The following is a 25,277-nucleotide window of genomic DNA, read 5'->3' on the forward strand; positions in this document are numbered from 1 at the left end:
TTTACTTTTAGGCTCCCCCCGTCCACAATTGCATATCCTGACTTCCTTTTCCCTGCTATTACTCGAGATGATCCATCAGCAAATAGCTTTTCTCCCTCCCCTAATTCTACCTCCTCTAGATCTGGCCTAATTTTTGTTTGTTGTTCTATGGTTTGGAGGCAATTATGTGTTAACTCTCCTTCAGGACCTCCATACAAAAATTGCGCCGGGTTCTGTAAGCTCGTTGTTCCGATCTCTAATTTAGGGGAATGGATCAGGATCCCCTCATATTTTAAAGCCTAGCATCGGTGATCCATTTTTCAGCCTTTTGTTGGAGAACCCCTCGAATATTATGGGGGGAGAACACTTTTAATTCACTTCCAAATGTTATCTTATTTGCTTCTTCCACTATCAGGGCTACAGCAACAACTGCCTGTAAACAGGTGGGCCACCCTCTGCTGACGGGGTCTAATAATTTGGAAATATACCCTACAGGTTTCTTTTTCCCTGCCCACTCCTGGGTTAAAACTCCATATGCTGTCCCCTCTTCAGTGGCCACAAATAAATAAAAGGGTCTCCTCACATCAGGCAGACTCAAGACAGGAGCGTTAACTAGATCAGCCTTGAGACTCTCTAATCTCTCTTCATCCTCCGGGGTCCATTTAAGCAACCCATCCATAGTTAATTTTTGATACAAAAATCGTGCTTTCGCACTAAAGTTTTCAATCCACTGCCTACAATACCCAAATAGTCCCAACAATTGTCTAATCTGTCGTTTACTCCTCGGGGCTTTTAGTGATAAAATTCCATTTACTCGTTCGGGGTCCAACTTTTTAGTCCCCTTGCTTATCCAGTGTCCTAAATATTTCACCTCCTTTTCCACAAACTGTAGTTTTGGCCGTGATACCTTGAGGCCTTGAAGGCCCAAGAAATTTAACAACCGTATGCTTTCTTTTCTGACTGTTTCTTGATTTTCTCCTGCTAACAATAAGTCATCCACATACTGTATTAGTATGACCCCATCCTGCAGTTGGTATTCCCGTAGAACCCGTTCTAGGGCTTGTCCAAATAAGTTTGGGGATTCTGTAAACCCCTGGGGGAGTACAGTCCACCTTAACTGCTGTCTCCTATGAGTGTCTGGGTCTTCCCACTCGAAGGCAAAATAATCTCTACATTCCTCCTTTAGAGGGCATGACCAGAATGCATCCTTAAGATCTATTACGCTATACCATTGGTTCTCGGGTCCCAACTGACTCAGCAGGGTGTGTGGGTTTGCCACTACCGGGAACCGGCTGACAGTCCGTTTATTGATTTCCCTTAGGTCATGCACCAACCGATAGCTACCATCGGATTTTTTTTACTGGTAGAATCGGGGTATTAAAAGGGGACATGCAGGGTTCGAGTACCCCCTTTTCTATTAGTCTCTCGATCTCAGGTTTTAGTCCCCCTTTCCCTTCATTAGATATGGGATATTGTTTAATTCTCACTGGAATCTCGGGGTTCTTAATAACCACCTCAAATGGTTCAATATCCAGTTTTCCAACCGTTTCGGGAGTATACCACACTTCGGGGTTAATTTGTTTCTCGTCTACCTCTGTAAGAGGACAAAGCCTAATTTTTAACTCTTCCTCTTCCACGTCTACTCGAATCCCCATTCCTATGATTAAATCCCTACCTAATAGGTTATATTCCGCTTCAGGTACTAACAAGAGCGTTCCGATTCCGCATCTGCAACTTGATTCCACCGCCACATCTTTTATCACGGGGACCCTGAAAGGTTCCCCTTTTGCTCCAATTACATTAACTTTATCCCCGGATATTTTACATCCCGGAGGTAATGATTGTACGGTAGACCTTTCGGCTCCGGTATCTACAAGAAAGGTCACCTCCTGGCGCTGAGGACCCACTTTTAAAGTTATCAAGGGCTCCTTTTTACCGGGGGTCCTCAGCACATAGAGCCCCTGACCCCGCTAATCCTCCTGGAACATTTTTTCATCCTGAATCCTTTTTCTACATTCTCTCTTCATGTGCCCTTTTTTCCCACAATAGAAACATTCCACGGCTTTATCTCCTCTCCTCTCCATTCTTCCCTTATCTCCCCCATCGGGCCTACAAGGTCTCCTTATCACACCCTTTTGTCCTTCCCTTACTGCTGCAACCAGCAGTCTAGTCTGCCGCTTTTCAGTTTCTTCTTCTCGCCTCACATACACTTTCTGAGCTTCTCTAAGTAATTCATCCAACCCCCGCTCCTGCCAGTCCTCAATTTTCTCCAACTTCTTCCTAATATCTTCCCATGATTTGGCCACGAACTGAGTTTTCAGCAACGCTTGTCCCACAGGAGTGGCAGGATCTACCCCAGAGTATAACTGGAAGCTTTTCCTTAACCTTTCAAGCCATTCTGTCGGGGTCTCATCTTTTTTCTGCCTTTCACTAAAGGCTTTATTAATATTCTGTCCTCGGGGAACAGATTCCCGTATCCCCTGTATTATAATTGTTCTCAAGTCTGACATATTATTCCTGTGAGCCGGATCCTGATTATTCCAGTTTGGCCGATTTAAGGGCCATTTTTGATCCGCCGCCGGGCCAGCCTGATGTTGCTGGTCCCACAGCCTTATCCCAGCCCCTCTAATCATGTCCCTTTCTTCTACGGTAAATAATATGCCCAGGATAGACTGTAATTCATCCCACGTGTACAAATTTGGTCCCAAGAATTGATCTAACCTCTCGGCTACCCCCAGGGGATCATCTAACAAACTCCCCATTTCTTTCTTAAATTCCCTTACATCCCCTGTATTAAGGGGAACTGCCACATACCCCGTTCCCGGTCCCCCCTGTCCATCCCCGCCAGGTACTAACATTTCTCGAAGAGGAAACAATCTTTCCTCTTCTCTCCTTATTTTATTGCGTGCAGACCTTCTGGGAGGGGGTGTCGGGGTCGAGGAATTACGTTCCGAATCTGACCCTTCCTGGGCCTGGACTATTTCCTGGCCTTGGAGTGGGTCCTGAGGAGGAGGAGCATAGGGAGGGGGCCAAAGGGGGTCCTCAGCATCTTTTCGAGGTTTATCTGGTCTGTTTTCCCTTAAGGCAAAGAGGAATGACAGTTCCCGGGATTGGGAAATCCATAAGGCAGCATATTCACTTTCCTCTGGGCTGGCTGGTGGTCTCTTATTGTTTACCCATATATTTAATTGTTGACACACCCAATCCTCAGAGGACCCGAACACAGGCCAGAGTACATGAGGATTGCTGAGAGGTTTTCCACCCCAAACCTCAATACAATAACTAATCATCTTTTCCTTAGACCTATCCTTTCTCCTTGGTGAACTGTCCCAATATCTTAACATCAGGCCTAGGGGACTATCTGGGGGTATGTCTGGTAACTTACTTCCCTTCCCCATCCCCATGGGTCCAGAGGGCTTGCTTTTCCTCTGTCCCATCTTCCGAGGTGCCTTTATCCACACACACACTCACTTCCCCTCGGTCGTGACTCGCTCCCTCGCGGGCTACGAGAACTGCACTACTGGAGGGTCCGCACTCGTGCGATCTCAGAGAGACCTCACACACAATCACACCTCGGGATAACCACCCCAACCAAACGGCTCACGCTTTATATACTCACCCGCTCCCGGGGTCTTCGTTTGGTCTTCGTGCACAAAATTTAAGGGGTCCTGCAGGTTCTTTTGCTCAGTTATCGTAATTTTAGAGGGGTTCGTGGATCCAGGGTGTGGTGACGACACCTCCTCAAGACGGGGCTATCCGGGGATAGGGCGCCTCCCCGCTTGAAAGGGTCTGCACCAAAGAACCTGGATCCGAGTCACGGCACCAAGTTTGTTATAGACGCTCGTGACAAATTGGAGGAGCCAATTTGTATTAAATAAAAGATCGAATTTATTAGCAAGCGATAAAAGAGCAAAACAGCGCTGGGCGGCCGGGGAGACAGTGCTCCGCCACAAGCTCGCACCCAAACAGGGGAAGAGCCTCTTTATTTATACAGTCTTTTTAGTCCCTGATACGTGACGGCTGGCTGGTATCTTCGGTATCTTGTGCCATCAGGTGTTAAGTGGTCGTAATTTGCCTTTAGGTGGTTGTTGGGATGAAGGCCGAAGTCTTCCTCAGCTGTTCTTTAGGTGACTCAAGTCCCATTCATGCTCTGTAAACGTCTCTCTACATATGCTAATCATCGGTATGCAATTGTCTACTCAAGGGATACTCATGGTCTTAGATAAGTGAAGAATATCCCTACCTCCACAGGTTTTAGATAAGCGAAGAATGTCCCTACCCCCACATGGGATTTCATGAACAAAGTTAACCCGTTCATTACACCTCCCCCTCCCCCTCCCCCCCCCCCCCCCCCCCCCCCCGTGCTGCCCAGCGCTGAATGAACATACCTACTTTACAATCTCACTGATTGTGGAGTCTGTTTCCGCAGGTCAATACATTATATACTCACTTGAAATCTCAGTAACCACTAAACTCACCAAGTACATAACACTGCCATGCATTTTATATTCCAATATTAAAATACAGCAAGTATGTGAAAAAATAATGTGCAGTTTTTGTTTTCCACACATCTTTTTTTCTTCCAGAAGGACATATGAAAACAGAAAATTGTATGTACTCTTATGTATGGCCCTACAGCCATGTGGTATTCCTCCCAACAACAAAAAAACAACCCAACTATGACACTATAGGTAGATAAAATGGTGCTTTTTGGTTGAAAAAGTCTTTGGAATAAATGATATATTTATTTCACATTTATTTTAAATGTTCTTACTCTAGATTTTATCTAAAACTAAGTAATGACTGGATTTTTTTGTTGTTGTTCAAAAGTGTATGATGATTTCAGACCATAGACTTCCTTCTTTAGGCTGCAATGGAGTCAATTTGCAGAAACCATGCAAAACTGGAGTGAGTCAATTTTGTTTTAAGACTTGTAAAGAAGATTTGTTCATAAATGAGAAAACCCCACACTTTCTACTCTCAAGAACAAAACCACTTAGTCCAACATGCAGAAGAGCCCAATGATGAGAAGCATTATTACTCATATATACAATAGTACGATGAGTCCTCATTGTTCTAGACATCACACAAACATAACAAACAGCCTCTGCTGGAAAGAGCTTACAGTCTAAAAACCCAGGCATAACACGTAGATGAGACAGACATCTCTGACAGTTTAAAATAGGGTGTGGATGAGGTAAGATAACAGAAAAAGGGTGTGCTACAATTCTTGACCATCAGGAAGAGTAATCGCCTCACTACTCATCTGGCCCATTAGCCCATTACCTAATTTAAGGTTTCTATTTGCATCACAGCAGAAGTATGCCTGAAGAAGTGACATACAGAAAGAATAAAACCACCATTTATGCAGTCTTTGCTTTAGTTTGGAAAATGTTTTATGCCTTGAGACCACCACCATCAGAGGATTCAAGAAAAAGAAAAAAAATGTGAGACTGGTCCAAAATCTACTTCAGTTCCCTCATAGTCATAGCCTAGTCATAAAGCCAGGAGCAAATCTACCTTCCATATCAGTTTCCCTTGTTCTGTAATATTTTTACGAGGGAATGGTAACCCTCACTTTTGACACAGGACTTGTAAGAATCCATTGCCTAATAAATGCAGAAGTCAGTAGATTCATGGGAAATGTTCTCATAAAATAATGAGAATTAAAAAACTAATGATTTCAAAACAAAAAAACCTGATATTGTACACTTCTTACCATAAGAACATAAAGCAGCACATTCCTGCCAAATCATAATATAAAAAATTATATTTTAAACTACTTGGATTTCTACTGTATTTGAAGTGGAAGTCCTATATTTGCCTTCACTTATCTTGAATAGTTGTGTTGATAGTATTTGCTGCTGTTGCCCTCGGGATGGCTATTGTCTAATGATAAGTGAAGTCATCCACTCACAGTTTGAGTTTTATTTTTACAAAATCTTGGTATCTATCAGAAAAGTGGTTTTGTAAAAATACAAAGTTTGCAGAGAAGAAAAATTATTTTTGACTGCACAAACTGTTCACCTGTTCAGGTGAAATATTTGTAAATGTGTATGAAAACTAGAATGAAAAATGTGCCTCCATCCTTACTTTTGGTTGTGCAGCATTATGTGCAACATGACCATGCCTCCGAACAGACCACTGCATAACATATAACACTAAGCCAGAAGTTCCCAAACTCTAATCCCTCCTCTGACACTAGCAATGTCCATAACTAAAAAAAAAATAATTGTTTTCTCATATGAGCTTTTCCATAAAACAAGGTAATTACACTAGCTGTCATAACTTTATCTTGTTACCTGCATGTTTAATCTGCATATTTTTATTAGAATAGAAACACCTTAGTGTAAAAAAGAATAATACTTAAAATGCAACTCCAAATCGTCTTAAACCTAGCAGATGTTATGAAGTTTCACACACATATGTTACCCCTGTACTAAAACTGTGTTCAACAATGTCTCATTTCATTAGGGTGCTAGATTTCTAGCATGCACTGGGCATGCCTGCCACATCTAATGTTCTAGCTCCTCGATCCTGGTCTTCTGATTGTCTGTACTGCATGCACATTACTTGAACTACTCACCTACAAGATGAAACCTGGAAGCAGGTCTAGGGATCATTTCTTAAAGTCTACATGAACAAGACCAATAGGACACTTCTGCACTAGTTTTCCAACAGCACCTCAGCAGGACTGGTTCCTTCATACAACTCCCACAGACTTCATCTTTTCAGACAGTCTGGCACACCCAAGAGAAAATAAGCACATGACTCTCCCCACCCATGCTCTTACACACACACACACCCCCAACACTCCCACAGAAACCTGGGCCAAGCACTCCCAGAAGCCACACTGTGCTGTTGGCCTCTAGGCCAGCTTCGTGGGGCAGGTGCCTTTAAGAAAACACAATATTATTGCTCCCTCAGGATAACACGAAGGGAAAATTCATTTTTCCATACCAACTGAGGCAGAAAACACAGACAGTCCTTTGGATACAGGACCCTCTCTTCAGATTATTGTTTCCTTCTATTAATATCAATCTGTGGTAGGTTGACCCTAGATGGACGCCAGGTGCCCACCAAAGCCGCTCTATCACTCCCCCTCTCATCTGGACAGGGGAGAGAAAATATAACAAAGGGCTCGTGGATCAAGATAAGGACAGGAAGAGATCACTCAACAATTACCATCATGGGCAAAACAGACTCAACTTGGGGAAAATTAATATAATTTATTGCCAATCAAATCAGAGTAGGGTAATGAGAAATAAAACCAAATCTTAAAACACCTTCCCCCCACCCCTCCTTTCTTCCCAGGCACAACTTCACTCCTGAATTCTCTACCTACCCCCGCCCAGGTGGCACAGGGGGATGGGGAATGGGGGTTGCAGTCAGTTCATCACACGTTGTCTCTGCCGCTTCTTCCTCCTCAGGGGCAGGACTCCTCATGCTCTTCTCCTGCTCCAGCATGGGGTCCCTCCCACGGGAGACAGTCCTCCATGAACTTCTCCAACATGAGTCCTTCCCACGAGCTACAGTTCTTCATGAACTGCTCCAGCATGGGTCCCTTCCATGGCATGCAGTCCTTCAGGAGCACACTGCTCGAGCGTGGGTCCCCCACGGGGTCACAAGTCCTGCCAGAAAACCTGCTCCAACGTGGGCTCCTCTCTCTCCACAGGTCCACAGGTCCTGCCAGGAGCCTGCTCCAGCGCGGGCTTCCCACAGGGTCGCAGCCTCCTTCAGGCACCCACCTGCTCCAGTGTGGGGTCCTCCCCAGGCTGCAGGTGGATATCTGCTCCACCGTGGACCTCCATGGACTGCAGGAGGACAGCCTGCCTCACCATGGTCTTCACCATGAGCTGCAGGGGAATCTCTTCTCTGGCACCTGGAGCACCTCCTCCCCCTCCTTCTTCACTGACCTTGGTGTCTGCAGGGTTGTTTCTCTTACATATTCTCACTCCTCTCTCCAGCTGCAGTTTTCTGTTGCGCAGCAACTTTTTCCCCTTCTTAAATATGTTATCATAGAGGCACTACCACCGTTGCCGATTGGCTCAGCCTTGGCCAGCGGCAGGTCTATCTTGGAGCCGGATGGCATTGGGCCTATTGGACATAGGGGAAGCTTTTAGCAGCTTCTCACAGAAGCCACTCTTGTAGCCCCCCGGCTACCAAAACCTTGCCACACAAACCCAATATACCATTTTTGACCCTTGGACTATACTTAGGCAGTCACAGTCCCAAAGAACGTACAGAACATTTTTTTATCTTTATGAAAAGACTGGCCCAATGTCTCTGAGGCCATTACTAAGGATAGTGGGAAAGACAATAGCATAAGCAATAAATTAGTAGCAGTAAAACACAGCTCACTTAAGGAACAAGAATCAAAAGAAAGCTAGCCAATTTTTCACATTACCTTGACTGGGAGGGCCAAATTATTAAATCTCTAACACTATTATCTGTCTTGCTTCCTGTAGACTCTCAGCATAGGTGATTCTACTGGTTTCTTCTTGCCTTATAATTTATGAATCAGAAAAAGGAAACACATGATGGTTAAAAGGTATTAATTTATAGATAATGCTGAACTCTTCGGTCTGAGCTACACAAACAATTTGCATATTTAATAAAATAACCTAGTATATTCATATAGTCTAGTATGTTTTGTACTTCCTTTGAAATATTTCCTTTACAGAAAAGGAAAAAAAAAAAAGCAGTTTGCTGTTTTAAGGTTTGAAGAAGACATGTAAGAAAAAAAGTGAAGAAACTTCATTTTCAAACATGGAAAAAAAATAGGAAGAAGCTTCATTTTTTGTTTTGAAAATTTATTCCACTAACAGAAATCAAGCCCTTGCAAAAGATGATAATATTTTGACATCTGGCAAGACAGAATAGCACATGTAAGACACAATCAAGCAGGAAGGAAAAAACTAGATAGAAGTGTATTTCCCAAAAGAACTCATGTTCTCTCGTTAGTCATAAGTCACGGATAGAGAGCAGATGCCTCCAAACAGAACAGTTCAATCATCAAAACATGGCAGAAAGGCCAGAGAAGCAGCCAAATCACCAAGCCTCAGGTAAAAAAAAAAATACAGGCTTACTTACAAAATGTGTTACATATTTTCTTTCTCCATTATGTGGGGGAAGCAAAACGAAGATGTTCTAGTAAGACTTGATGGTACAGTGAACTGACATAATCATCCTTTTGCATGGTGTGTTCATAGACAGTGAATAGAGCATATAGGACTTGTCTGACTGCCTTTACTTCTGCTATTACAGCACTTATGGAAAATCCCTTGACATACCCATGCATAAGAACAAGCTAGACAGGCCTAGACTCACTGAAAAAGCAAATTTGTAAAACAAATGTACACAACCTACTTTTTCTTAGTTAACTCCAAGAGGGCTAACAGTATTATCACAAAGGACATTAGTTAATTATGACTTCTCACTGAACAACATTGTCAGATGAATGAGTTAACCTTCATGCATCCTCATTCCAGTTTCCATAAAAGGGAATTAAAAAAGCTGTGTGTTGATTTAAATTATGAAAACTGTCCTGACACAAATTCTGGTAAACACCAAGGCATCTGTTGGTAAAAACATAAAATTCTGTTTTATTCTTAACATCGGTATCTAACTTTGATTTCATCAAGAACTGGATTTTTATGCTTATGTTTGAATTACATTAAATGTGTAAATATATATTTATAAACTAAAAATTCTGATTTAGGAGTCCATATTGGGACCAGTACTGTTTAACGACATCAACAGTGGGATCGAGTGCACCCTCAGCAAGTTTGCAGATGACACCAAGCTGAGTGGTGTGGTTGACACACCTGAGGGACAGGATGCCATCCAGAGGGACCTGGACAAGCTCAAGAAGTGGGCCCATGTGAACCTCATGAGTTTTAACGAGGCCAAGTGCAAGGTCCTGCACATGGGTTGGGGCAACCTCCAGTATCAATACAGGCTGGGGGATGAAGGGATTGAGAGCAGCCCTGCAGACAATGACTTGGGGGTACTGATGGATGAAAAGCTGGACATGAACTGGCAACGTACACTCACAGCCCAGAAAACCAACTGTATCCTGGGCTGCATCAAAAGAAGCATGACCAGCAGGTCGAGGGAGGTGATTCTGCCCCTCTACTCCACCCTGGTGAGACCCCACCTGGAGTACTGCATCCAGCTCTGGGGACCTCAGCACAGGAAAGACATGGACCTGTTGGAGCAGGTCCAGAGGAGGGCCACAAAAATGATCAGAGGGATGGAACACCTCTCCTATGAAGAAAGGGTGAGAGAGCTGGTGTTGTTCAGCCTGGAGAAGAGAAGGCTCTGGGGAGACCTTATTGCGGCCTTTCAGTACTTAAAGAGGGATTATAAGATGGGGACAGACATTTAGTAGGGCCTGTAGTGATAGGACAAGGGGTAATGGTTTTAAAATAAGACAATAGATTCAGACTAGATATAAGGAAGAAATTTTTTACGATGAGGGTGGTGAAACACTGGAAAGAGGTTGCCCAGAGAGGTGGTAAGAGAGTGGTTTTAAGGTTTGGTTTTACTTCCTCATATCCTTGTTTTGATTTGATTGGTAGTAAATTAAATTGATTTTGTTTTCTTCCCCAAGTTGAGCTTGTCTTTTGCCCATGACCATAAGTGGTGAGTGATCCCTCCCAGTCCTTGTCTCGACCCACGAACCTTTCTTTATATTTTCTCCTCAACCCACCATGGCCGGAAGGGGGAGTGAGTGAGCGAGCGGCTGCGTGGTGCTTTATTACCGGCTGGGCTGAAACCAGAAGAATAATGGATCAATAGTATACAGAAATAAAAATATCAACAGCATATAGAATATGCATTGCTACAAAAAGTACTGAAATATTAGTGCTGAAAAATATGTGGTCTCAGAAATGGATGGAAAAGGGCCAAGAATGCTAAGTGTGAATGATGTCCTTATATGTCTCTAACAGTGAGCACTTAATTTGCATTAAAAATTAAGTCAAGTAACCATGCCCAGTGTTACGCAATAGACCTTCACATCAAACAAAATTCAGAGCCCAATACATAACACTTGCATATTATGCCTAGACACAATTTTATGTATAATAATATATGTTCTCAGGGGTGGGGGAGAGGCTGGCTTTAAAATTTCACATTTACTGCAGTAGGTGAATTGGTGAAGGTTCAGAGGTAAAATTCTCTGTAAGGTTCCCAAGAGAAAATCCCCAAGCTGTCACTGAATGCGATACATGCACTGAATAAGGCTGAATCAAGGGTAACAGAACTTACTGTTTTTCTCAATTTGGGATATACAGTAAGGCATGTATAAATCTATACTGATACCACCACAGTATTCCATCCAACGGCTCTACCTCCTATTATACCTTTTTTTAATGACACGTAATGTTGTAACATCCTGATCCATGTCTACAGCCTACACCTGTGGCAATATACACAAAGGAACTGAACGCAACATTGAACAGTATTACACCATTATGAAATTAGTATGACACATTCAATAAGCTTCATTTAAAACTGTCGTGGTTTAACCCCAGCCAGCAACTAAGCACTACACAGCCGCTCACTCATTACCCCCCGACCCAGTGGGATGGGGGAGAAAATCAGGAAAAAAAGTAAAACTCGTGGGTTCAGATAAGAACAGTTTAATAGAACAGAAAAGAAGAAACCAATAATGATAATACTAACACTAATAAAATGACAACAGCAATAATAAAAGGACTGGAATATACAAATGATGCACAGTACAACTGCTCACCACCTGCCGATCAACACCCAGTTAATCCCCAAGCAGCAATACCCCCCCCCCCCCACTCCCCCCAGTTTATATACTGGATGTGATGTCACATGGTATGGAATACCCCTTTGGCCACTTTGGGTCAGGTGCCCTGGCTGTGTCCCCTCCCAACTTCTTGTGCCTCTCCAGCCTTCCCTCTGGCTGGGCATGAGAAGCTGAAAAATCCTTGACTTTAGACTAAACATTACTTAGCAACAACTGAAAACATCAGTGTTATCAACATTCTTCTCATACCTAACTCAAAAACATAGCACTGTACCAGCTACCAGGAAGACAATTAACTCTATCCCAGCCGAAATCAGGACAGTATCCACCCCTTATACTATACCACTGACGTCATGCTCAGTTCCCATAACTTCAGTTACATCCTGGTCAATCATCATCAGCTTTTCCATCCCTTTGAGACATATAAACTGTGGACACATATTTAGCTAACATCGGCCACAAGAGCATTCCAGAGGCCATTAGAAGACCTTGAACAGAATAAACAAGAAGACTAAAAAAGAAAGATGCCAATTAGAAGAACACAGGTGCGCATTCCACGATAAAGGGAACTTGGCACAAAGAACCTCAATTCGACAGTTTATCTTGACCAATTAGACTGAGACAAGTTTCGTGTGTTTTAATTGGTATAACCAATTATGTCCTATGTTTATGCGCGTGTACAGAGTTAGTATAACCAATTATATCTTATGTTTATGCGCGTGTACAGTGTTGATATAACCAATCATATTTTATGCTTGTGCACGTGTACAGTGACTTTGCAGAATATGTGACTATAAGTATGTGTGTGTTTTAGCAATAAAGTGTCGTCTGTTGTCTGCTCTCAAGATTACAGGCGTCCGTCTACTTCAATCTCCTCATAAACAACAATACATATATATATATATACACACACACACAGATATCATTCCTTTAGTTTATGGGTCAGGTTCATAAAATGTTCGTTGTGTTCATTTAGTTTCTGACTCTGGGCTCCATCTGTCATACCAGTCTTTCTAGGCAGGAGGGATGGTGCAAAGTCCTCTCAGTCGGTAGAGCAGGACTGGGCTTCAGTGCAGTGTGACGAGCAGTTGACATTGGACGCAGCAGGAGGATGGTGTGCACCGTTGGATTGTTGCATGCTGGAGTCAGTACTGGTTCCATCACCCTGCACTTCAATCTTGGCAGCCTGATCCACCTGTTGGTTACTTTGATGTTCTTCAGTGGCCTGACTCTTGGATATGTGAGCATCTACATGACGTACTTTTACAACCAGATTCTCTAGCCGGGACGCAATATCTTGCCGCAGTGCGGCAGCCCAAATGGGTTTACCTCTGCGCTGCCAGTTGCTCTGCTTCCATTGCTGTAGCCACCCCCACAGGGCATTTGCCACCATCCATGAGTCAGTATAGAGATAGAGCACTGGCCACTTCTCTCTTTCAGCAATGTCTAACGCTAGCTGGATGGCTTTCACCTCTGCAACCTGACTCGATTCACCTTCTCCTTCAGCAGTTTCTGCAACTTGTCATATGGGACTCCATACAGCAGCCTTCCACCTCCAATGCTTTCCCACAATGCGACAGGACCCATCAGTGAACAAGGCATATTGCCTCTCATTTTCTGGCAGTTTATTATACAGCGGGGCTTCTTCAGCCCGTGTCACCTCCTCCTCTGGCGACATTCCAAAATCCTGCCTTCCGGCCAGTCCATGATCACTTCCACAATTCCTGGGTGATTGGGGTTTCCTATGCGAGCCTGTTGTGTGATCAGTGCAATCCACTTACTCCACGTGGCATCAGTTGCATGATGTGTAGAGGAGACTTTCCCTTTGAACATCCAGCCCAGCACTGGCAGTCGGGGTGCTAAGAGGAGCTGTGTTTCAGTACCAACCACTTCTGAGGCGGCTCGAACTCCTTCATATGCTGCCAATATCTCTTTTCCAGTTGGAGTATAGCAAGCCTCGAATCCTCGATATCCTCGACTCCAAAACCCCAGGGGTCGGCCTCGGGTCTCCCCGGGTGCTTTCTGCCAGAGGCTCCAGGTAGGGCCATTCTCTCCAGCTGCAGTATAGAGCACATTTTTAACATCTTGTCCTGCCCTGACTGATCCAAAGGCTACTGCATGAACAATCTCCTGCTTAATTTGTTCAAAGGCTTGCTGTTGCTCCGGGCCCAATTTAAAATCGTTCTTCTTCCGGGTCACTTGATAGAGAGGGCTTACAATCAGACTGTAATTTGGAATATGCATTCTCCAAAAACCCACAACACCTAAGAAAGCCTGTGTTTCCTTTTTATTAGTCAGTGGGGACATAGCTGCTATTTTGTTAATCACGTCCATTGGGATCTGACGACGTCCATCTTGCCATTTTATTCCTAAAAACTGGATCTCCCATGCAGGTCCCTTGACCTTACTTTCTTTTATGGCAAAACCGGCTTTCAGAAGGATTTGGAATATTTTCTTCCCCTTCTCAAAAACTTCTTCTGCTGTGTTGCCCCATATGATGATGTCATCAACATATTGCAGGTGTTCCGGAGCTTCACCCTGTTCCAGTGCAGCCAGGATTAGTCCATGGCAAATGGTGGGGCTGTGTTTCCACCCCTGGGGCAATCGATTCCAAGTGTACTGGACACCCCTCCAAGTAAAGGCAAATTGTGGACAACACTCTGCTGCCAGAGGGATTGAGAAAAACGCATTAGCAATGTCAATTGTGGCATACCACTTGGCTGCCTTTGACTCTAGTTCGTATTGAAGTTCTAGCATATCTGGAACAACAGCTCTCAGTGGTGGCGTAACTTCATTCAGGCCACGATAGTCAACTGTTAGTCTCCACTCCCCCTTAGACTTTCGCACTGGCCATATGGGACTATTAAAGGGTGAGCGAGTTTTGCTGATCACTCCTTGGCTCTCCAGTTGACAAATCAACTTATGGATGGGAATCAGGGAGTCTCGGTTGGTGCGATATTGCTGCCGGTGCACCGTTGTGGAAGCAATTGGCACTTGTTGTTCTTCAACCCTCAGCAACCCCACAACCAAAGGGTCTTGAGAGAGACCAGGCAGGGTAGACAGCTGTTCAATTCCCTCCATCTCCAAGGCAGCTATACCAAAAGCCCATCGATACCCTTTTGGGTCCTTAAAATACCCTCTCCTGAGGTAATCTATGCCAAGGATACACGGAGCCTCTGGGCCAGTCACAATGGGGTGTTTCTGCCATTCATTCCCATTTAGGCTTACTTCAGCTTCCAATACAGTTAACTCTTGGGATCCCCCTGTCACACCAGAAATACAGATGGGTTCTGCCCCTTTATAGCTTGATGGCATTAGAGTACACTGTGCGCCGGTGTCTGCTAGAGCCTTATACTCCTGTGGGTCTAACGTGCCAGGCCATCGAATCCACACTGTCCAATAGACCCGGTTATCCCTTTCCTCCACCTGGCTGGAGGCAGGGCCCCTCTCATTCTGGCCAGAGTATCCAGTACTCACTTCTCATATAATTGGCTCAGGAGTCCCTTCAAGAGGATCAGAAATAAGATCAGCCCTTCTGCTCTGTTTGGAAACTGGAGCAGCATTTTTCCTGGTAGAATCCCCTTTTGTGGTAGTTTTTCCTCGCAACTCACGTACCCGTGCATTTAGGACCGAGGTAGGTTTTCCATCCCATTTCCTCATGTCCTCTCCATGATCACATAGGTAAAACCACAGGGCACCTCGCGGTGTGTACCTTCTATATTCTCTCTCTCGGGTAGAGGAACACTGACTCCTAATAGCTGAGACATTGGTCCGTACAAGTGGGGAATAGGACATATCCTCTTTGATTTGCTGGAAATCCTGGGACAGCTTCTCCACAGCTGAAAGGCAGGCTTGTAGGGTGGAGGAGAGATTTTCTTCGTATTGACGGAGTTGGCGAGCCACTTCATCCACTGTCGGTGCCTCTTCGTCTTTCCAGGTCATTATTGCCAGCGAGTTGGCATAGGACGATGGTGCGCTCCGTACAAGATTCTGCCACATTGGTCGTGTGCATTAGACTTCGTCTGGATCTTTGGGTAATTGTGCATTGTCTGGGTCATAATAAATCATCTCTAGCATGGCTAATTCCCTCATATGTTGGATAGTTCTCTCCATGGTGGTCCACTTGCCTGGTTGACATATAACATCTTCCTTAAAGGGGTACCTTTCCTTCACACTTGACAGGAGTCGCCTCCAGAGGCTGAGGGCTTGTGTCCCTTTTCCAATTGCCTTGTCAATGCCACCTTCCCTGGCAAGTGATCCCAGCTGCTTGGCTTCTCTACCTTCTAATTCCAAGCTATTAGCCCCATTGTCCCAGCATCAGAGAAGCCAGGTGATAATATGCTCACCTATACGGCGGCCAAAATTTTTTCGCATATGTCACAGCTTACTCCAGGATGGGGATCGGGTGATTACCTCTGGTTCTGCCTCTTCCTCCTGTTCCCGTGATGACCCTGGTTCATCTTCATCCTTTGCCAAGCGAGCTGATTTTTTTGTATATTTCTTCTTCTGTATGGGGGCAACTGATACTGGTGAGGGTTGGTCCACTGGTTAAGTTGCAGTGCCTGTTGCCGAGGTTTGGGTAGCTGCAGTGCTCATCACTGGGGCTGGAGGGACCGCAGTGCCCGTTGTCTTGTTGTTGGATCCAGAGACCTTCTCTTCCCCTTGAGGGTACTGAATAGTGTTGAACAGGGCTCGATAGGCATGGGCCAGGCCCCAGCACATTGCAGCAATTTGTGTCTCCCTGGAATTGTTGGGGTGACAACATACTTTTTCCAAATGTTCTGCTAGTTCTTCAAGATTCTGCACTTGTTCGAGGGTGAAGTTCCAAAACACTGGAGGTGCCCACTGTTCTAGGCATTTTCCCATGCTACCCCACACACCCTGCCACTAATAATTATCCAGCCTCGGGGCAGACCTCTGGGTGATCTTCTTAAATAGTTGTTTAACCTTAAACAAGAGCTGAACCACATTCAGGAGCATGCTAATTCCTAGCAGTAAGGCTAGGACCATGCTGGTCTCAACATCCCAAGGGTATTCAAATTTTTCAAAATTCTCAATGCCATTGTAACTGGACTGAAGGAGAAGGGAAAAGGGAGGAAAGGTACCCCACCCATAGATTGGCTCTCTGAGGAGGAAAGGTAAATGGTATAATTATTAATAGTTTCCCACAGATGGCTCCCGCAGTATAAAGGTGACAATGCTGAGTGCAAATACCGGATTAATCCCACAACTGATGACTTTATCATACCATAAACCAGTGTTACACAATACATCAAAGCGAAAACCTTAATCCACCTCCCACGGATGATAAGCAGCAGAAGAGGGACTACATACAGCAAGCGAGGTGATACATAACAGAACTTTAAAAACCAGAGCAACAACTCTAAGAACATATAAATCAACATAGTGACCAGTGACTATTAGACCAATATAATGAATGCTTGTAACAAATTGATTTTAACAAGCTCTGGCCAAGTTTGTCGTTATCTCAACCCTTCGTGCCCCACGTTGGGCGCCAAAATGGACTGTCGTGGTTTAACCCCAGCCAGCAACTAAGCAGCACACAGCCGCTCACTCACTGCCCCCCCACCCAGTGGGATGGGGGAGAACATCAGGAAAAGTAGTAAAACTTGTGGGTTGAGATAAGAACGGTTTAATAGAACAGAAAAGAAGAAACTAATAATGATAACACTAATAAAATGACAACAGCAATAATAAAAGGATTGGAATATACAAATGATGCACAGTGCAACTGCTTACCACCCGCTGATTGATGCCCAGTTAGTCCCTGAGCGGCGATCCCCCCACCCCCACTCCCCCCAGTTCATATACTAGATGTGACGTCACATGGTATGGAATACCCTGTTGGCCACTTTGGGTCAGCTGCCCTGGCTGTGTCCTGTGCCAACTTCTTGAGCCCCTCCAGCCTTCTTGCTGGTTGGGCATGAGAAGCTGAAAAATCCTTGACTTAGTCTAAACACTACTTAGCAACAACTGAAAACATCAGTGTTATCAACATTCTTCTCATACTGAACTCAGAAAGACAGCATTGTACCAGCTACCAGGAAGACAATTAACTCTATCCCAGCTGAAACTAGGACAAAAATGTTCAAGTTAAATCAATTAGCAATATCTTCATATTCTGAACACAGTGGCTCAAAATATTGAATGGTTTCATGTCTAATAACTAACCAAATCATTACCACTCAAGTTTCCTACTTCGCAATTCATGCACACTGACATGTGTAACAAATTCATGGGGAACCTACCCTGGAATCCACTTATCTGATGACCATTTTCCAGCTTTGACAAAGAACTACCAGAGGCAAGCCCATCAATCAGTACGTGCGGCCACACAAGGAGGTAGGTAGCTTATTGCTATCAGAAGTTTGAAGCTCTCTGACAAATGGTGCAGCAGAAGAGGCAACTATAAACCAACTGCATGAGTGAGCTCCTTTGTGCTTTAAAATTTACATTTGAGAAGGATCAGTCAACTTCTAATACAGCAAGAACTTCAATGGTTCTGTAAGACATCAATAGCAGATGTAAGCCAAATTCAAACGGAGTGGGAAGACTGAATCTCTGTGTAATGTGCCCACATCACATGATGTGTCCCAACAACCACAGCTAATGAAGGGACGTCTGGACTACTGTCCTTTTGATTCCCTGGGTAAGAAGGACAAAGACTGTCTCCTACTCTGTAACAGCAGACACTAGCCACAATGGTAAAAACATTACAGTTTCTTTCAGCATGTTCCAGCACTTTTCCAAGCATGTTTTTTATCTCGCTCTTAATTTTGCTTTCCCCAAGTTTTCTACAATAAGATCCTTTGGTCAAATCCTAAAGATCTTGACTTAATTCTAAGAAAATAGATTTTTTTCAGAGTAAAGACTAAGCAAAAACGAGGAATGACCAGATGAATCCTCACTAGTCTGGCTGAAGCTAAGAAACAAATGAAGGCTCATTGGAGAAAAATGATCATTGCTAACATTCAGATTGTAAGCAGAACTTGAAATACATTAATTGCTTGAACAAAAAGATTGGCCAAGTAAACCAACCAGAATAAAAACAACAGAGCATTCACTTTGAAGGTGAGACTGTAAGACTATCCCCCTTAACACACAACCCTTACTGTGAATGAAAGGAAATACAGTTACCAGGATACATTAACACTTCACTATCTAGCACAGAAAGCAGTGGGATCTTTAGTCCAACAGATTAACTTTTAACAAAACATATTCAATGACAATGTGTTTTGAAAGCACAGATAGCCACACAGGTGTATTTCTTATTCCCCCCCAATTTTAGGATAACTGTCTTCTCTCTAAACATATTCAACATCTATTAGGATAATAACTATTTCTATCTACCTCTCTCTTGCATGTAGGAATTAAGGTGAATGCAGAGGGCTGAAAGAAAGGAAGAGGTAAAGCCCTTTAATCACCACACTCCAAAACATACATTAAAAATAACACAAATACAGTAAAAAGCAATCCTTTTTTAACTTTTAATTGATGTTTACTCCTGTGTAACAGAAGTAAAATAACTCAAGTTGAAACACTGACAGATTCAGCTGGCAACAACACAATTATACTTCATTTCTGTGGCTGCTTTTATGTTAATAAGCGTGCTCAGTTTTCTGATGTCACCAACAGCACCGCTTTTAATGCCTACTATTGAATAAAATAATCCATTTATAGGATACTTATACATAATACCATGTTGACAAAGAAAAAACCCGAGATCTATACAAGAACCAATAGCAAGAGTTTACATCATAACTTTAAAATCACTGCATCTACTCAAACTGCCAACTGGGAGAAGTTCAAAAAGCCTGCTCAGTATTTTCCAGGAAGCACGCTGTCCCAGAACTAATAAAACTACAACAAAGTTTGACAACTTTATTCTCTGAAAGCGTTTCCAATAAAATTTATAATTTTCCTTTGTTTTTAATGTTTCTGAAATGGCTATGAACTGTTAGAATGTATGAATGATTACTTGATGATTGATGAATATTTTAATCCCGTATCAGGAAATTCTCAATACCGCTTCAATGACTGTACACAAATAACATGAAGTTTCAACACAAATCATCCAAGAGTCTACTTTGGCTGAGAAGCAATTAGGCAAGCATTCATCATTCCATGCTTTTGGGGAAAAAACAAAACAAAACAAAACAAAAAACACCAAACAAAAAAACCACCAAAAAACCAACCTCTGACTGAAAGGAACAATTATTGTAATAATGCTGTTTCAGTGCAGCTACCACAAAGAAGTGAGAGAAAAGCACATACACACAAGAAGAATCATTGGCTTGTCAGTTTTGTAAAAGATACAGAGGTGGTCAGAGACAGAAGAGAGAAAGTGGCAGAAAAGAGAACTAAATATATAGTGTAGAATGCAGCAGAGAGTATTTAGTGATTTTTTTCCATATGAAAAAAGTGTGTGTGCATGCACATCTATCCATATGTAAATATACGTATACACATACACACAGACAAACTCTCTTTCTCTTGCTCTTGTTCTCTACTCCAGACAATGCCATTTCAGGCAGGAAGCTGAAGTTAGTACTATGAAGGGCCCACACACCTATAGTAATAGGAAAAAAAGTTAACATGGTGATATGCATCTCTTCTCTGTAAAAGCACATGGTGTAATCCATGTCATTTATAGGCTCAGTGATTTGAATACCAAATGCCTCCAATTTATGATTGAAGAGAATTTTTCTACCTGCTAGTCCTGAAAACTCACTCCATGACTTGAAAGTCATATTTCTTGTTCAGCTATCACTTCCAGCAAGAGCTGCTGCAATTGAAATTCAGCTAAGTCTACTGTTGGAAAACAGAAGTAAAAAAATCTTAATGAAAGACTTCAGTTGGCAAATAAGACCATAAACTAGGTTTTATGCCCATTTTATAACTTAGCTGCCAGGCTCAACACTGCAACCCGAAGGAGAATAGACTATCTTTCAGTTCTTTACTTCTTAGAACCTCAGCAAAGAGAAATAAACTCCTACATCAAGTAAATCTGTACAAAGAAACAAAATTCTTAGTACTAGCAGGCAATTCTCATTATCCCAAACGTCAAGAAAGAGGATAGTGCTCACAGAAAGGATAGAGCCTAGCAGGCCACAAGAATCCTGGTAGTATAGGTAAAAGTAATTGAACAGTCAAAAGGAACAAACCTAAGAGGCAAAAAATGCCCAACCAAAACATAAAATTAATGCTCTCACATTGGCAAGGAGTCCCAAAGCCAACTGTGGATACAACCAGAAAGGACAACAAACATCCCTTTTTAAGTTTTCATGAAGAATCAAAGTTTGTCATGAGCTGGACAACAGTTTCATAGGCAGTATTAACTATTAGGAAAAAAAAAAACTTCTTGAATCAGTGGACCCAAAACTTTCACTTAAGCACAGCCAGCAGATTCAGATCACAGGAGCTAGACTCCCTTCAAGCCTACTCATACTCTTTGGTCCTCTAAAATGCCTGGAAAGCTATACAAAACATGAGTGGCTACCACTACCCTGCACTCTTTTCTAAAAGGAAGGCATCCTGTGGCACATAACCAGCTATCCTTCCAGTCTTTTCATGTAACAGCTGGGTCTATAGCTGACTGTGAGCCTGTGAAGACAGTCCAGGTGAGATACAGTTCAGAACATGCAGACCCAGCTGGTACCTTAATTAACCCAAGCCCATTCCTGCAGCAGAACTAGGAGAATTTGCACTCTCCGTATTGTTTTTATTTCTTCTGACAGTTTTATCACTCTGGGATGTATCATTTACACTAGTAGATGAGTTATGAGTATGGGGGTGCAGGGGACAGGTCCACCTTTGGGAACTGAAGAAGCGGGCCAGTCAGCCTTCCCCTGGAGATAGCAATGCAGCAGATGCTGAGCTCCCCATCCAGATGGGAGAACCAGCCTGAGAAAGGAAGGTATCTGGGCCCATTAAGAGTAAGCAGCCTCGAAACTCCACTGTTGGCTTTTTAGTTTCACAGTGCTGTGACACACCTATTTTGCTACAGAGATGGTATTAAATATTGAATATCACTGTAATACATAAAACATAACTGCATATATGGCATGCATATACTATTCACTGATATGTCGTATATGTGATGTGCTGAGAAAATATTCAATGCTGCTTCAAAAATTCTTTCAAATATTTCAACAAATCCAGTATATTATTAAATGTGTTTGAAAAGCAGGAAGGCATCCAAATATTAAAAAAGAAAAATTAACAAGTCGTACACATGTATTTCATGCTTCTTGTGAATTCTAACAGGTCTCTCTCCTTGACCTGCCATGCAGCCACACACTTCATAAAAGTTATTTTTAGGTCTTCACATAGGTGCAAAACCTACTTGAATAAGAAGAGTAAAGGCGCTCTGAAAAAGCCCCAGCATGTTTCCCTTTTTAAACACTGATACATTTGCAGCAGAAAAAAGCATAAAGCATATCTGGAAATTCAGTTCATGCTACTGAGGAGTAAAAAATTATATACAAGAGATAGATAATAATTACTTATTTTATAAGTCAGCACTTACTTACAACTAGCCCAAGTTAGGCACATAAAAATTAGATACACACTGAAAGAACAATTTTGCATTGATGTGAAATAGGCCACTTGATCTTACTATTTTAACTTTCTGTCATTCTACAGACAGACTTTTTTTCCTTTTGAAAAATATCAGTACACAAATACTTAAGGTTGAAGAATGGCCAGCTCTGCTAAGCCTCTGTCCTGCTTGCTTTGTGTCAGCTTTTCAGCCAACAGGAGAAGAAACATTTCACACACGTTCTCTAAAGATAATACATAAGCTAATACTGAAGGTAGTTTCACAGAAAGAAGCACATCATAATTTAAAAACGCAACTGGTATGTCTCAAAACGGCATATAAGGTGGTAGTGAACAAAGTTACAAAACTTCTACAAATTTTTAATACTCCTTGTGACAGAGGCATATACTTAACTGCAAGGGATACCACAGCACAAGAAATGACCAAGATGTCAAAGCTTGCCAGCCTTCCGTCCATTAATGACACAACCCTTAACTTTTACTTAGCATTTACTATTTCCAAACCTTTTTTCCCTTCTTACAGGAATGAAAATGCTACAAAAATGAAAAGGCCATTCCTGTATTAATAAACATCAGCTAGCCTGTCTAAAAAAGTAGTTACACAAACCTGCCTCTTTAAGAACACCGAACAAAGTAGGCTATCCTGAGTTGTCCATATAAAGTATATCTGCTCCAGATAAAAGGTCAAATATTTGAGAGCAAGCTGAAAGCGTCGGGGGGGGGGGGGGGGGGGGGGGGAGAGAAAACAAATTAACAACATATTATAAAAGGAGGAAGAATAATACACAGCATTTGGTTTAAAAAAAAGAAAACAAATTAGAAAAACCCCAACGAACTCGCAAGGACAGTCTCGCAGCTCTCAGTTTCAAGATAAGAAGCAGCCAAGTAGCCGAAAGTCCCGAAGCCCTTCCAGGGGGCTTCCGTTGCCGCGTGTGCAGCCTGCCCGAGGAACCAGGAAGTCCGGCGGCTAAAGCCAGCCTTGCTTACCTGGGAGAGGGCGGGAGCCCGGCACTGTGCGCGCCCAGGGCGCCGGCCCACCGCCCCCCGGAGCCTGCCTTACCTCTGCGTCCGGCGGAGGCGGGTGCTGCTCCTCAAGTGGAGCAGGGTGAAGTTGGAAAGGACCGTCCAAAAATTTGGGTCCGACATATCCATTTCCCTGTGTTCAAATCCCTAAAAATTCAGTGCCATAATACAAAAAGAAGGACAGGAAAGCGCCCCCGATCGCTCCCCGGGAACAGAGAGAGCGGGGAGGGAGCGAGCCAGCCAGCCGCCGAGGGGAAGGAAGAACAAAAAAGGTAACAGCAACTCAGACCAACAGCAACTTTCCCGTGCGGCTGCTCCGCAAGGTGCTACACTGCGCCGCCGCGCCCGCACAGGGATCGCTCCGTAGGAGCCTCTCCCCCGCTCACCACCAGCAACTCCCAACGCTTCCTGCCTGCCCGCTCCCCGCCCAGCGGCAGCTAGAAGAGGAGCGAGCAGGCGCGCCTTCCCCTCCCCCCTCCGGTGGCGCACGAAGCGGGCGCCCCCGGGAGCCGCTGCCGGGCCGCCAGCTGCCTCCTCCCTGCACCGGCGACGCCTAGGTGCGAACGCCGCACACCAAGCCCTGCACAGTCGCTGCGCCTGGCCCACTTTAGCGTCCTGGCAAACAAGGCCAGTTCCTCTCACAGAGAAACACAGAAGTGCAAAACCCAGAAGCTTCAGACCAGCAGATCGCTACTAAACTGTCCATAATGGAGCCCACCAGCTATGCTTAGCTGGCATACATTATTCTGCTGGAAACAGCAAATAAAGACCACTGACATTCATTTAAATGTATAGTGTACATTATGTGATTATTATGACTTGATGCCTATCCCAGGAGAACTGACAGTACAGGTACTTAATTATTATTTTTCACATTGGCTACCAGCCACTCCGGAGACTAGGCATTCGCCACAGAAAGCTGGGACACCTGCCTCCATCACCAGCTATCTCTTTTGAGAAAGCTACCCTGAAACATAGGCTGGCAAAAGAGGGATACAGAAAGGCTTTAAGGACCTTTTCCACTCAAAATGGTGACTGAATCCCTCATGTACTCTGAGTCGTTTCCTCCTCCCAACTTGCTTCCTTTGCTTCTTTCTTTGCCATTCCCTTCGCCTCAGCTGCCTCCCAGCTTAGCTGGTTTGCTTTCTTGACTCCCCCACCCTTATTCCACCTTCACTTCTCATTTTAGCTCCATGTATGCTGGTTACTGTCCTCAGTCTTTTCACTTCTAATTCCAGCATCACCCTCAAGCCCTCTCCTCTCTCCCTCCACAGCTCTGTCTAGACTAGAATTTTTCCTCAAATCTCTGCAGTAGACAAATAAAAGTGTTTCTAAAATTGCTACTATACTGCTGTCACGACCTGGGCTGGACAGACCAGGCAGTCGTGTTGAGCTCGGAATTCCCTCGGGCTAAATTAAGGTGAAGCAACACCAAACGATCAGTTAAACATTTTATTCATGGCAGAAGCAAACTGAACTTAGGAGGCATAACAGTAGGTAGCAGGGTTTCTCACAACAGGAATTGGCATGGAACTACCTCAGTAAACCGTGTAACCCGTGGTAACCATATACATCAATTCAGGGAAGGAGATCCCTCCCACCGAGTCACAAGGTTCAGAGCAGACGCCCTTGCTTTCTAGACTCCTCCCCAGAGAAGAGCCTAGGGGCAGCTAGAGCCATTCCTAGTCCCAGACGTGGTCAATGGTTTTGTGTTTTAAAGGGATGAGGTGTAGAGATTATGAAAAGGAGAGAGAGACAGAGGAAAAGAGAAAGATGTCACCAGTCCTGGGTCAAGCGTTGGTCTAAAAGTCCAGTTCCGGCGGGCATGCACACCTGGGGCTTCAGTTTGTGTCCTTTTATCATCCTTGCCCCTCCTTCAGGCGGGCACTCGAACTCATTGGGCTAATTA

The 25,277-nt window shown here is 43.7% G+C and overlaps 1 protein-coding gene across 2 annotated transcripts in view; it reads right to left on the reverse strand.

Annotated features, from left to right (window-relative positions):
* Positions 1–23,781, reverse strand: part of LOC121233033 (microtubule-associated serine/threonine-protein kinase 4-like) — a 235,285-nt gene extending 211,504 nt beyond the window's left edge. The window contains exons 1-2 of one of the 2 annotated variants that reach the window (XM_041121619.1): positions 23,658–23,781; positions 23,406–23,515 (exon numbers count right to left, since the gene is read on the reverse strand). In XM_041121619.1, the coding sequence (XP_040977553.1) occupies positions 23,406–23,497 (92 nt within the window). In that variant the 5' untranslated portion in view covers positions 23,498–23,515; positions 23,658–23,781. Of the gene's footprint in view, positions 1–23,405 lie in introns of both variants that reach the window. The other variant, XM_041121618.1, reaches the window with a different exon arrangement.
* Between the last annotated feature and the right edge of the window lie 1,496 nt (positions 23,782–25,277).

The sequence above is a fragment of the Aquila chrysaetos genome, assembly GCF_900496995.4.
Source record: "Aquila chrysaetos chrysaetos chromosome W unlocalized genomic scaffold, bAquChr1.4 W_unloc_4, whole genome shotgun sequence".
Lineage (NCBI taxonomy): Eukaryota > Metazoa > Chordata > Aves > Accipitriformes > Accipitridae > Aquila > Aquila chrysaetos.